The sequence below is a fragment of the Aptenodytes forsteri genome, unplaced genomic scaffold, assembly GCF_000699145.1.
Source record: "Aptenodytes forsteri isolate BGI_AS27 unplaced genomic scaffold, ASM69914v1 Scaffold797, whole genome shotgun sequence".
NCBI classification, from domain to species: Eukaryota; Metazoa; Chordata; class Aves; order Sphenisciformes; family Spheniscidae; genus Aptenodytes; species Aptenodytes forsteri.
The window spans coordinates 49,795-64,846 of record NW_008794442.1 but is presented as its reverse complement, the minus strand read 5'-3'; the positions used below and the strand labels follow the sequence as shown (position 1 = coordinate 64,846).

The 15,052-nt window shown below is 39.5% G+C and overlaps 1 protein-coding gene across 1 annotated transcript in view; it reads right to left on the bottom strand.

Annotated features, from left to right (window-relative positions):
* The window catches only part of LMAN1 (lectin, mannose binding 1), a 68,482-nt gene that overhangs the window by 11,408 nt on the left and 42,022 nt on the right, over positions 1-15,052 (bottom strand). The window contains exons 2-11 of the mRNA XM_009289550.1: positions 13,488-13,642; positions 13,291-13,398; positions 9,899-9,960; positions 9,084-9,183; positions 4,067-4,190; positions 3,631-3,693; positions 3,571-3,577; positions 2,958-3,079; positions 1,089-1,282; positions 906-976 (exon numbers count right to left, since the gene is read on the bottom strand). Of these exons, the coding sequence (XP_009287825.1) occupies positions 906-976; positions 1,089-1,282; positions 2,958-3,079; positions 3,571-3,577; positions 3,631-3,693; positions 4,067-4,190; positions 9,084-9,183; positions 9,899-9,960; positions 13,291-13,398; positions 13,488-13,642 (1,006 nt within the window). The remainder of the gene's footprint in view (positions 1-905; positions 977-1,088; positions 1,283-2,957; positions 3,080-3,570; positions 3,578-3,630; positions 3,694-4,066; positions 4,191-9,083; positions 9,184-9,898; positions 9,961-13,290; positions 13,399-13,487; positions 13,643-15,052) is intronic.

The following is a 15,052-nucleotide window of genomic DNA, read 5'->3' as shown; positions in this document are numbered from 1 at the left end:
AGAGAGAGAGAGAGAGAGGAGAGAGAAAAAAAAGAAGGAAAAAAAAAGGCCTCTCAAAGGCTTGTACACACTGGAATTCTGAGAGACTTGACATAAAACTGTAAATACTTTTTGTGATATCCAAATCAGTAACACAACAGACTACCGTGGAACAATATATGAGCTTTAGGCAGTCATAGCAAAATTAGGGAAAAAACCCAAAGACAAAATGTATGTCTATACTGAAGAAAGTGAACTACTTTTAAAAAAAAGGAAATAATAATTACAAGAATAAGCAGTAAATCTCAACAACTCTTATTACATGCACAGACATTTTCATTTGTACAGAACTGCTTCTCAGAATTACCTACATGCCTTTATAGGTTGTTTACACTAAACAAAACCCCAAATATATTTCATATAATATTATCTAAATATGATATTATAGATTTTATTCGTAATATTACATAATAATAAACTCATATAATCATTATATCAGGAGTAGACTGAGTATATGGACAAGAGACTCCAATACACCTTTTCTTTTTTAGGTTCACTAGCTGTAAATCAAAGGCATTTATGCTCATGTTGTTATCAATACTCCAAAATCAGAGCAACAAATTTCCATGAGGTAGCAGGTTATCACATTAGCAGAAATCGATTGTTTTTAGAGGGACTGGACTTACCTGTTGAAGTGGAATCTCATGATGAAAAAAAGAGGCAAATTAGGGGGCTTAGCCACCCGAGGGACATGAACTTACTTTATTATAGAAATCAAATGTATGCAGAGAGTCAATCACTAAGGAACTGACACAGAGAAATTTCAAGTTTGTCAATATTCTCCTACTGAAATACTAAATAGGATTTAAAAGGTGGCAAATAATATAAAATTCAAAACACAGCCTTAATATTTACAAAGCATTTACCTTATTTCATTTACTTGTCTAATGACCTCTTCTTGAGTTTTCACAACTGTCTCAATCTCTTGCTGGGAAACCTGGTGGGGGAGGAGAAAAAGATCAACATATCTTGGAAAAAGCAAATCAATCATGCTGCTGAAATTAGGCTGAGCTATCAATCACAGTATTTTTTTTTTTTCATTTATTTACCTGTCCTTGTTGACCTGGAAAACCAGTGCCTCTTTTAGCAATCTCATCTGTGACTGCAGAGACGTATCTCCTCTGCTCATCCAGAATCATGTCCAATTGCCTATTAAGCTGTTTGATTTCAAGATGAATTCGATTCTGCCCCTCAAAGATTTGCCTCAGTTCACGATCACTTACAGTTTCAAAAAGATCATCCGCTGATAAGAAAAAAGCACAGGTAGTTCTTACATATATGCATTCCTCATAAGTTGCATTGTATCATTTTTCTTGCACCCTTAAAAGTTTCCACATGGATATACTTCTTTCCCCATAATCTGACATATTTGGTGTTTATTTATCACCATTGCCATGGCAAAGGATACCCAAATGGGATCAGAAGAATTGAACAGAGAGAACCACACATTCAAACCCAGACTCCATCTTAGAGTTCCTACTTCAATACTTGGATAACGTGCAACATAATAACAGCATCCTGTTTCCATTTTATTAGGAGGCAACTATCTTTGCGTAAGCTAGCATTACATTACCAACTATCCTTCAGAAGAGATTTCCAGGTATTAGGTAACAGCTACTTTTTAGAAAAAGTAAGCTTTAAAAAGTAGCTTGAAATAGAGAAGTGACTGTACATTTTGAGTGAGTTCCTCCACAGCTTCAACATAGGAAAGAAGAAAGTCCAAAAGACTCTGTGACAAAAAGATTATTATTTCTTATCAATGGAAGGCTGGACAATATTTCAAAAACACAGATGAAGTTAAAATGGTGTAGGACCTTTAGAACAATCATAACTTATCACTGTGGAAAAAAAAAAAGATGACAACCTGAAATTTCAGGTCTAGATGCCTAAAGTACATTCCTGATACGGGTGCGTTCAAATACAGCTAATTCAATCCAGAAAAGTAAGAAATAGACTGGCTTCCATTATATTTTCAAATAAGCAGATTATTTTTTGCCCAGCTCTAAAAAACAAAATTTAAAAAAATTTAAAAAAACAATCAAAGCAAACAAACAAAACCCCCACCATGTTCCACAGCAGAACAATCAAAGTCAAAGCACTTTGGCTAAACACTCAAAAAAAGTGGGCAAGAGTCATTATTATAATTTTCCTAAATTAAATATCATTTGAAATCAGTGGAAAAATGCTGTTCAGTCTGAAATATCTTTAAACCAATGCTTGCTGAGAGCTGCAGATGTGTGGTATCAATAGTGGAAAAGGCAATTCTGCCCTACCCAGCCAAACTTAAATTTCTTATCAATAGCTTAAAATGTAAAAATAAAGGCCACTGTTTTTAACAACATCAAGCTAGAAATTCGGATATTAGCCAACCCAAATACCAATACTGAACGCCTGCTAATGCTGTGGTGCTGAAATTGACAGAACTCAACCCATGTCCAATATTAGGCAAGCATTAAAAAGTTTTTCCAAGTAAACACATGTTCCAGCACATCCACTAGCCCATCTTTAATAACCATCCATAAAACAAGATGGAAAAAAAATGTTTATTATGAATGTGCAGAAACAGACCAAAGAAATGACCTTTCAAATTTATTTTCAAATAACCAAAAAGGCCATGCTTCCTTAATCATCACTTTACAGAGGGATTCATGACCTTCTCTCCCTTCTACTGTTCCATACAGATTCTCATTGTTCCCATCATGTTTCCGTTCATTTGTTTTGTTCTCAATCCAGACATGACAAAAGGGACTTTATATTTCAGAAAATACTTCACAAACAAAAGACAAAAGATTCTTAAATAAAGTTAGTAACATCAGTAGGAGCTTAGTAAGATCAGTCAGAGTATCAGGCCCTAGTTCTGAATATCCTGGAAAGCTAATGTTTTCCTTGACAACTGAAAAATAGCTCAAATAACTTGCCTGGCTGTCCTTGCACATCAGGATGTTCCTTTTGAAATTCTTCTTTCTTTTTATCCAATTCTTGCTGAAAGTGTTCAAACTCTTCTTGATACTTCTCTTTATCTTTTTGAGGAATTTCTGCACTCCTATATAACTTATTTTCCAGCAAGGCTGTTCAGATTTCAGATTTGAAGACGTAACACAATTAGTGGAGCACATTAATATATTAAGTTGGAGTGAGAAACGAGACATTCCTATGGAGACCCATAGCTTTTTCCTGATACCTGTGTACTTTCTGCGATTAAAAAGAAATCAAGTTTTACAAAGATAGATGCTGTTCAGCAGTACAGAAGTGTTCTAGAGGTATGGGAAGTTGAAAGCAAGAACAGATTATTTTTCCACTTTCCAAACAAAGTGTACTTTTTAGTTTGTTTTCTCTGCATGTTTTGTTTTAACATCAGGATTTTTGTTGATTCAGCGTTGCTTCAAGAATTCTGGTCTTGAAAACGTTAATTAAAATATTACCAAAACATTAGAGTATTAGTCTCATTTTTCTAAAACAGATGACAGCACAGCTACGTGCCAAAATCCTGAAACAGGGATGCCAAGTATGACTTCAGAGGAAATGCCATAATCTGGTGCTACATATAAAACATATACAATAACATATTTTACTAATTATGCATAAAGATGCTTACTGTTTCCTTTCCAGGCTCAGTCAACTGGAAGGTCAGAAAAGACAGGACATCATGATCATCTGTATACAACAAACAAAACAAAAAAACACTGTTAATTGCTACTGCTACACGTTACAAATCCTGGTACTTCCCAAGTCAACCTTGCACTTGCAAAGGATCTTCAGGCAACTGCATCCTCACAAAGTCCTCCCAAGAGTTTATGCAGTGGGGAATGAGACTGCACAATGTCTTGTCAGGACAGATTGAAAGTCCTTCTGCTCTAACAGGAAAAGGCCTAACCGTATCAGTAATTTCGGAATGGGAGAGGATTAATTACGTCATCATGTCAAAAATGGGTATAATGGATCAACACTAGCAGTAAAAAAAAAAACAACTCTCTTGCAAGCCCTGCAATTCTCCATACCATTTGTCACAATTTTTAACATTTGCTACCTGCAAGTCCCCCTGTTGCTGCAGATACTGCAAAATATCCTTGTGATGGCAACACCATATCTTCCACTTTTGCACAAAATTCATAGTCTTCTTTATCTGGAGTGAAGCCATTGTTAATTAATACCTAAAAGGATAAACACAGATTTTACCACATAAATCTGTGTTAATTGCTTTGTCAGTTTACAGTAACGGTCACAAATACAACTTATCGGATAATTCAGCAGCTGATACTAGAAACCAAAAACTATTTCTTTTCTGAAAGACACTTTTTACAAAGAAAATGCATGAGCTTTCTATTTTAAAAAGGAAAAAAAGGCCTGATTCAAAGTTCAGCGTGAACAAAATTCAACATTTTCTATTAATCACCTAAGAGAACATACCACATAGAATTCAGACACATATAAAAATGTGTTCATTTCAGTTATAAGAAGCAGCAAGACAAATTAGTACGTGGAAAGGAACACATGGGGGAAAGGGATACCATCAGGAGACATGAAGGTAAGCCAAGGGATGGCAGGGCACTGCCTGAGGGTGCTAATGGGAGCATTTACGCTGTTCCAGGGAGCACTGAGGGCTTAGGAGCACACCTGAAATGCTTGTACACCAACACATGCAGTATAAGAAACAAACAGGACAAACTGGAAGCATTTGTCTGTTCCCAGAGCTACGATGTCATTGGTATTAGTGAGACTGGTGAAACGAGTCCCACAGCTGGAGTGCTGGGATGGAGGACTATAGGCTGTTCAGGATGGATAGGCAGGGCAGGCGAGGTGGAGGTGTCACACTGTATGTAATGGAGAGGTTTGACTGTACAGTCCTTACAGTTAGAGATGATGTGGTTGAGAGCCTCTGGGTGAGGATTAGGGGGATGGAAAACAAAGCAGATGTTGTGGGCATCCACTATTGATCACCCAGCCAGGATGATAGCAATAATGAGTTATTCTATAGGCAATTAGAGAAATCTCTGGATCAGTAGCCCTTGTCCTTACGGGAGATTTCAACTTCCCAGACATCAACTGGGAATACCATACTGCTGTGACAAGCAAGTCTGGGAAATTCCTGAAGATGAAGATAATTTCTCGCCACAAGTACTGAGTGAGCCAACTAGGAAAGATTCCCTCCTAGACTTGTTTGTGAATAGAGGAGGACTCGTGGGAGGTCTGATGGCAGGTGGCTGTTTCGGCCACAGAGATCATGAAATGGTTGATGTAAAAATTTTTGGTGTGATGAGAAAAAAAGGTCAGCAGAGTTGCTACCCTGGATTTTAAGAGAGCAAACTTTAAGCTACTCAGGGGGCTAGCTACCAGTGTTCCCTGAGAAACTGCTTTTGAGGGCTTAGGGGTCCATGAGTGTTGGTCAGTTTTTAAGAACCACCTTTTTTTTTTTTAAAAAAAAAAAAAAAAAACCCCAAACAGGAACAGGCAATTCCATTGTGTCAGAAGTCAAGCAAGTGGGGCAGATGACCAGCTTGGCTGAATAGGGAACCCCTCTTGGAACTCAAAAGGAAAAAGAAATTGTATGATCTCTGGAAGCAAGGTCAGGCTTTGCAGGAAGATTACAGAGCTGTGGTTCGCATATGCAGGGAGAAGACAGAAAAGGCCAAAGCTCAAGAGTTGAAACCGGCCAGTGTTGTATCAGACAGCAAGAAAGGCTTTTTTAAGTATGTTAATAGCATGAGGAGGTCCAAGGAAAACATTGGACCAATACTTGTTGAAGATGGTCACCTTACAAATAGGGATGAAAAAAAGACAGAGGCATTCAACTCTTTTTTTTGCCTTAGTCTGTACTAATACTGATAGACCTTAGGCTGCCTGGTCCTCTCCGAGTTGGAGGACCACAGCTGCAGGAGCAGTGACTTCCCATTTGTGGACACTGAAATTGTAAGGGACCAGTTGTACCAGCTGAACGTTCATAAGTCCATGGGGCTGGATGGGATTCATCCTAGAGTACTGGAGGAGCTAGCGGATGTTACAGCAGGACCCCTCTCAACTGTCTACCAAAGGTCTTGGGAGTCTGGGGAGGTCCCCACGGACTCGAAGCTAGCCAACGTTATTCCAATTTACAAGAAGGGCATGAGGGAAGACCCAGGAAACTACAGACCTGTTAGTCTAGTGCCTGGAAAAATTATGGAGATCATACTGGGTGCTATTGAAAGGCATCTAAAGAACAATGCAATCATCAGGCACAGTCAACATGGGTTCACGAAGGGAAAGTCCTGTCTAACTAATTTGATATCCTACGATAAGGTCATCCACCTAGTGGATGAAGGGAAGGTGGTGGATGTAGTTCTTCTGGATTTCAATAACCCAGGAAACTACAGACCTGTTAGTCTAGTGCCTGGAAAAATTATGGAGATCATACTGGGTGCTATTGAAAGGCATCTAAAGAACAATGCAATCATCAGGCACAGTCAACATGGGTTCACGAAGGGAAAGTCCTGTCTAACTAATTTGATATCCTACGATAAGGTCATCCACCTAGTGGATGAAGGGAAGGTGGTGGATGTAGTTCTTCTGGATTTCAATAAGGCTTTTGATACTGTCTCTCACAGTATCTGATACTTGGTGCTATGTTATTGTAAGTGAAGTACAATGCAATCATCAGGCACAGTCAACATGGGTTCACGAAGGGAAAGTCCTGTCTAACTAATTTGATATCCTACGATAAGGTCATCCACCTAGTGGATGAAGGGAAGGTGGTGGATGTAGTTCTTCTGGATTTCAATAAGGCTTTTGATACTGTCTCTCACAGTATCTGTCTGGACAAGTTGTCCAACTGTGAGATGAGCAGGTTCATGGTGCACTGGGTAAAGAACTGGCTGAACAGCAGGGCTCAAAGGGCTGCAGTGAATGGGGCTGTATCTGGCTAGTGACTGGTCACCAGCGGTGTTCCTCAGGGCTCAATCCTAAGGCCAGTGCTGTTCAACATTTTTATCAATGATCTGGATGCAGGAGTTGAACGCAGCCTTAGTAAGTTTGCTGATGATACTAAACTAGGAGGTGCTGTTGACACAAGGGACAAGAGGCCTTGCAGAGGGTTCTAGACAGATTGGAGCATTGGGCAATCATCAATGACATGAAATTTAACAAGAACAAATGTTGGATTCTGCACCTGGGACAAAGTAATGCTGGAAACAAGTATAAACTGGGAGAGGAGTGGCTAGGGAGCAGCCCTGCAGAAAGGGATCTGGGGGCGCTGATTGATGGTAGGCTCGATATGAGTCAGCAGTGTGCCCTGGCAACCAAGAGGGCAAACTGCATCCTGGGCTGCATTAAACACAGTATAACCAGCTGGTCAAGAGAGGTGATTATCCCACTGTATTTAGCATTGGTGCGGCCTCACCCTGAGTACCGTGGGCCCCACAATTTTAAAAAGGATGTTTAGGTACCTGAATGTGTACTTGAATGCAAAGAAGGGCAACAAAGCAGGTGAAAGGGCTGGAAGGCATGTCTTGTGAGGAGCGGCTGAGGACTATGGGTTTGTCTCATTTGGAGAAAAGGAGGCTAAGGGGCGACCTCATTGCTCTCTGCAGCTTCCTGAGGAGGGGACGTGGAGAGGGAGGTGCTGATCTCTTCTCCCTGGGATCCAGTGATAGGACGCATGGGAATGGTTCAAAGCTGCGTCAGGGGAGGTTTAGACTGGACATTAGGAAGCATTTCTTTACCAAGAGGGTGGTCAAACACTGGAACAGGCTTCCTAGAGAGGTGGTCGATGCCCCATGCCTGTCAGTGTTTAAGAGGCATTTGGACAATGCCCTTAACAACATGCTTTAACCTTTGGTCAGCCCTGAAGCGGTCAGGCAGTTGGACTAGATGATGATTGTAGGTCGCTTCCAAATGGAATTATTCTATTCTATTCTAAAACTGATCATGGCGTAATAATATCAATTCTGGTTCAAGAAATCCTTGACTCAGGGATCATTAAAGGCTAGTCTATAGAAAGTACATATCCGAATAAGGTTCTGGGCAACAAAAATTTTTGGTCTGATCTAGAAGAGTCATCCCTTACTGTTCCTAGATTGATTCTAAGTTTAGAGAGATTCTCTCTTCCTTCCACGGATGCATTTGCAGAACTGCTAAGGTTAGCAGCAACATTTGGGCCAGAGGAGTTCCTAGATAAGGCATCAGGGACCAGGCGCATTCAGAAAGAGAGCAGCCTTGGAGTCTGAAATTTAATTTTCATTCAAGAGTAACAGATAGCTTTTACTATTACAACACAGTACAAGGTCCACCTCTTTTAGGTGCATGCGTGTTTACTTTTAGAGAAACTTCTACTACAAAATGACAGCTATGTGTTTTATGGCTAATACCTATGAATAGCACCTTTTCAGAAGAAATCAGAAGCCAAGAAACACATACTTCATAACTGTCGTAACCCAGCACCACATTAGTATCTTTCTCTCTTTATCTAGAAGGAATTCACAGTCATCTGAATAGTATTTAAGAAGTCTTGAAGACTCTCTCATACCAGTTGTTTTCCATCTTCTCTAGTGTTCAAAGCCCTACTATTTCTTGGAGGTAGGAAGCCTCAAGTAGCAAATTTAAATCTACTGTCAAAGAGCGAGCTTCGTTTTTTCAGTCACATTTCAAGAACCTCTTACAATCAGCTACAAAACCCTCTGCAGCTCTCAGATCAGCTCAAGTTAAGGAGCTGCTCAACTGCTTGGAAGCTGAGGAACAGATGCTGGCTTTGGGACACCTCTACAGGCAAATCAACAGCAACAGAAGGGTCTGAGCACATACAAGTATGTTAGCACAACTGACTCCTAAGTAACATCAGAAAAATCAGCAATACCTGCTGAGTCAGCTCAGGAAACTACAGATGCACTAATATAGCTAAAAGAACTTGCCTAGAATTTGAACATACTGCACCTCCTTCCAATTTCTGCTACCGAGCTCAACATTTTCAAGAATATTGGAATTAACATATGGGGTCTTTGGGTTTTCAAATAGTTGCAACAATCTCACACTTAAAAACGTGAGAAATATGAATAATGATGTTATTTCAGAGTACTTACAGTCAATGTTTTTTGGTAGTATGTTATCTTTACTCGAACAGGATAGGGCTTGTTACGAAAGTCCCTCTGACAGGATGCCAATGCTTGCGTGGAACCATCACTATGCAAGAAGACAACTTGCATAAAACTATATCTTATGATTTATCAGCTAAGACAAAAAAGCATCAATGTATCACTAAGCAACATCATGATAGTTTTTCAATATGCAAGTTTTTCAAAAGCCGTCCCACAACTGCACTGAGCTTTTCTGAAGTCTGGGATCAACAGTACTAGATGCTTTACACAGGACACAATATAGATAGAATGCAGTAATGGGGAAATCTGTTTGCTTCTAAGGTATATTCCTACACCTGTGAAGTGAGATGGAAATAAGCTATAGTCTGGACTGCACGAACTAAGCTAGACACCTCTCTTCTCAGAGAATCCCAAAAGTTGTCAATTGTGCTGTTGACAATAAGCAAACAGAAATCAAAATTAAACCAATTAATTTTAGTAACAGGCAATTAGCTTTCAGTTAGTCACTTTTGTCAGTTATTAGCTGTGCGTGGAAGATACCCATAAGCAATGAAGCGGTAAAAAGTCTGTACCTCCATTTATCTGAGTTCACCCATCCCAAAGAACACATGCCATTTAAATATCCATCAGTTGCCAATTTCTGTGCTGTTACTGCCCAGTGTTTTAACAAATAGAAAAACTCAAATGTAAAGGAAACAAAGTTTAACATGAAAGAAACCTTTATGTTTCGCAAAGAGTTTCATGCAACATTTCATCATTCAAAAGCAAACATTTATCATTAACACTGAAAATAAACTTACTTCTGATGGTCATACAGAAGTTTTCCATTGTTGCCTACAACAATCACTCCAGGATTGTTTTTCTAGAAAAAGAAATAGCAGACAAATGGAATAGTTTAATTCGAAGTGAAACATAAGTAACATCACTGATAGCCTTTCTGCGATAAAGCACCTGAAGTCATTACACTACAGATACACCACAGATGTTTTTATTCTTTCTGTACTTCAGGATTACATAAGCAAAATGACTGAGTAGCACTGTGTCACGCTGCATGCTTTGCAAGAGACTGCTACATTCTTTGCATAGTTAGGGGTGAAAAAAACCACACAAATTAACTTTCTGGATATACTACCAATTACCATCATTCAACAAATACAGAAATACAAAAGCCACAGATAGGAAAAATTCATATGTAGCGAAGATATAGATCTTAAAACTAATAGATGACTTAATACATCCAACTTTGGCTACGTAACACTGGGAAAAACATCCGAACAGACACTATGTTGACATCCGACTGACCTTGTCACACTCATTAGAAAAGCCTCAGGAGCTATCTGTCAGAGACTAAACAAAGTCTGTTAAACACATCCCCAGTTATTTAAATTGCTAGAGGATGAGAACAAGCTAAAATGATAATTTTACAGATTTAACAGATTTACAGTGCTATTCCGGTTGCCTCCAGGAGTTTATGAAGTGAACTCAAGTTTTTACAAAAGCACAATATTTCAGAGTTAATCTCCCTTCCCCCTTCAACATTTCAATTCATCATCTCCTAAAGTGTACTGGTTTTGGCTGGGATAGAGTTAAATTTCTTCATAGTAGCTTGTATGGGGCTATGTTTTGGATTTATGATGAAAACTGTGTTGATAACACAGCGATGTTTTAGTTATTGCTTACACAGCCTCAAGGCCTTTTCTGCTTCTCACAGTCCCCCACCAGCAAGTAGGTTGGGGGTGCACAAGAAGTTGTGAGGGGACATAGCCAGGACAGCTGACCCCAACTGACCAAAAGATATCTAGATCATATGGCGTCACGCTCAGCAATAAAAGCTGGGGGAAGAAGGAAGGGGGGACATTCAGAGTTATGGCATTTGTCTTCCCCAGTTATTGTTACACGTGATGGAGCCCTGCTGTCTTGGAGATGGCTGAACACCTGCCTGCCAATGGGAAGCAGTGAATGAATTCCTTGTTTTGCTTTGCTTGAGCGCGTGGCTTTTGCTTTGCCTATTAAAACTGTCTTCATCTCAACCCACGAGTTTTCTCACTTCTACTCTTCCGATACTCTCCCCCATCTCACCAAGGGAGAGTAAGCTAGCAGCTGTGTGATACTTAGCTGCCTACTGGGGTTAAACCACAACATAAAGGAATATACTGTCCCACTAGACAGATTACCAGCTCTTAAGAAAAGAAAACAACAAGACGCCGATTTTAAGAAGTCACGAAATAACGTCCTTCTCAATGCACAGTGGTGGGGTAGGGTGGTCCTTTGTCTTCAAAAAAACACTACAACCAAACTATCTGTATCTTTTCCTTCATTACACAGATTGTGACAACAACAGAACAGTACATCAGTATACAGAAATACATCAGTGTTTCTACTTCTCAGCAATGGAGTTTCGTTAGCTTAATTGCTTTGACATCAGTATTACCTGCTCAGTACCACTGGAATACTTTAATGTCATCTTCTTATTGTTTATTTCAGTTTAACAACAGTAGTATTGAATTACTTCAGAGCATACTTGCATATATTCTGCACAAAGCGTGTACAAACAGTTCAATTTCGAAGCACTCATGAATGCAGCTCAAGTCTAATCTACCTTACAGCATAGTAGACAGCTACTAACAAAAGTATTCAATGCTAATGGTCAATAGGCGGTCCAGTTTCTGCTGGGGATCTTGTCTGGATCCAAGCACATACAAGAGCTTGAAAGATAGTAGAGAATCTAAAGTGGGGAATAACTTCTCAATTTTTTGCTTCCAGAGGTCACAGGAAAGATGTGCTGTAAACTCTTGTGACATTTAGTGTAATTTCAGGTGTTCAGAGCTATGAAATTGTATTTCTCTTTTTAAAAAGCTCTTGTCACTACTTCTACAGAGAAATAAAAATTCAACTCTAGTACAACCTACAGCCTTAGGAGTTAGAGAAAAAAAGCTCTGCAGTTTTCCAGTCAGCATCATAACCACGGTGCTTTGAGTTGGCAGTACTAGATGAAGTCTACTTCTGGATGCTAGCATGTTAGGCTGAAGACCAGTTACAGCACCAAACATCTTCCAGCAAACACACTAAAACAGCACAAAGAACAACTCCTCCATACTGGGACTGAAGAAAGTAACAGGTTGTCATTAAAAAAAGTCTTACAAACTCCAGTATTTAAGACATGTCAGACTAATGAAGGCATGACGAAGACTTTTGTTTTGACTAGAAGTGACACATCATCACTTTCTAAAAAAAGGGTTTCACACCACACTGACTAAACTTGTCATGACCAGAGTCCCAGTGCTATCAATGTTCTGGCAAACAGTGTTGTCCACACGCAATTTTTGATAGATGGCATCTTCAGCCAGCCAAACTACGCCAGTGTCCATACTCATTCCAGAAGTCAGAAAAAAAAAAGGGGGGGGGGGAAGGATTTAAAAATTCTTAGTAAGTTGAACAATACTCTAATTCTGTGTCTTGTCTTTGAAGATCAGAAAAATAAACGTCACCTTCAGTCTTTCAACTTTTATATATGATGAAGTTTGCTGTATATCAAAAGCCATCTGCAGGAAACAGCTTGTACACCTACAAAAATACATCTAAAACATCTAAAAGCAAGCCAAAGTAGTGCAGGAAAAGCAACAGAAGCAGAACAGAGCTACTATGTAATGTTAAAAGTTTCCCAGGATCATTCTGGACTGGAAAACTGGAAATTCAAAACAGCAACTCTCACCCCCATCTGCTACAGAATTTTTGCTGCTGAACTACTCAAGACAGGTTTGTTGCAAGAAAAAGAGCATCTCTGAAGAGAGACATAGAAATTTGTGGTTCCACAGGGTCATATTTTGGTACAATATGCCTCTTCCAAAGCACACATCTTCAGATATATCAACATTTCAAATTGTGCATGGACATTCCAAATTTCAGCTTGTACATATGTACATGGCATTTTCCCTCCAAACCTAACACATGAACCAACATTCAGTGGAGATTCATTATGTGTTATGCTTCAACTTTCAAGCTTAAAAAAAAAAATGTGAAAAAGTCTAGTAAAAAAATCTATAAGGGAAACTTGACTGTTTTAATTTATCCCTTCGAAATGAAGGAGGAGAGAGTAGGAAAATAACATCTTATTTTTTTCCACAGTTATATGTACAAAACAGGCAGGAAATTGATTTATAATCTTTGCTAGAAGAGTTTGCTTCCGACTAACCTTTCCATCATTGTCAAAGGAATCGAAGAAAATTCCAACACCATTCCATTTATCAGCTGCCCCAAAAACAGGACCTTCCAAGCCTTGCTCTTCTGTAAACCAGATTGCCTATTACAGAAAGCAAGTAAGAGTCGTAAGTCAAGATTCACTATTTAAAGCATGTCTGTTTTTTTTCAGTTAGGTCAAATTCTTAATACCAATCCATCAGCTCCAATGCGGCCTCTTCCTGTAACTCGAAAGGTCACTTCGACTTCCCAATATTCAAATATTGACTTGTTTTTTGTCCACACTGATCCTCTTTGGCTTTTCAAAGATGTTGTTATACGAATCTGATCTGCACTTGGTATGGCATCTAGAAAGGAAAGGAACCAACACTGAATATATGAAAGAGGGAGTATTGCAAGTGCTTAACTAGCCAATTAACAAATCCTGTAAATTCACAAAATTTTCTGGTCTCCTCAACCAGAGAACAGTTTTCAAAATAACTTTTTAGTGGAGTACTCAACCACTTGAGAGGGGAAGAAAAAAACCCAAACCCCTACACCCCTACTTTCAACAACTTGATTACTACTGCTTTACAGAAGACTTAATCACCTTCCATTTGGGACCACAATGCACAACTTAAATAGAACATCGGTCTTGCTGTTAAGATACATACTAAATTAATAATAATAATAAAAAAATTAGGTCTAGCTTTCTGCTGTATCCCACATGACTTTTTACAAATCAGATTTCTGCTTTTTAAAAACAGATGTTCTAATTTTCTGGTTTAATAGTTTAAAAGAATAATAGGCATACATTTAGAAGGATAGATTCATTCACTTGTATTAAATAACATTTATTTTTGTGATTATCTGCTTTAAAAAGCAGGGAAAAAAGCTCATCTATAGATAGTTTCCTTCATGTCACTTGTAGCATAATGTCAAGTAAGAGTCAAAAATTAACACTCATGAATTAACCAAAATAAGCTAAATTAAAGTCTGTCAAAAAAATAAAAACACAGCAGAAGTTACTGCAGAGAAACTATACTAAGGTAGAACCTTATGTACAGTAAATATCAATACATTTTACAAGGGGGGGGGACTTACGGAAGACTAGATGCCTTTTTGAGTACAATCAAGTCCTTAACCCATACTGCACAGGATACATAAATTGCATAAACTACATTCAATAAAGTCGTATTTGCTAAGGCACAATTTCCATTTCAAGTTTTTATATTACGAAATTCAACAGGATTTCTAGCCATACACAAGTATTAGTGGCTTGTCTTAGGTACACCGTACCGGTGTGAGGCCGACTTTCATTTTGACCACCAGTGACACATCATCACTTCACAAAGAAGAGTTTCATACCGTCTTGAGTCAACTCCTCACAGCAGTGGAGCTACCACATCACGAGAAAGGTCACAGGTGACTTCGAACCGCACGTCAAAGAAACCGGGGGAGAATTTGCGGACATTTTAACGCTATCACCGTATCTCCTCTGTCCCTTTGGAGCTACGTGGAAATCCGCAGGACAGGGCCCAAAGGGTGCGCGGAGCCGGGGGCGGGAGCACGGACGGCGCTCGAGCGTAACGGCGCGCTCGGTCCGCCCCTGCCCGCGGCAGGGCTCTGCCGAGGGAGGCAGAAGGCGCGGGGGACAGGGGGCGACGAGTCCGGCTCTTCTCCCTTTCGGCAGCTGCAGGCCGCAAGAGCTCCCGCCGCTTTCACCCGATGCCTTGGCGGCCCCCGGAACCCAACCAAGGCTGACCAGTCACGCCGAC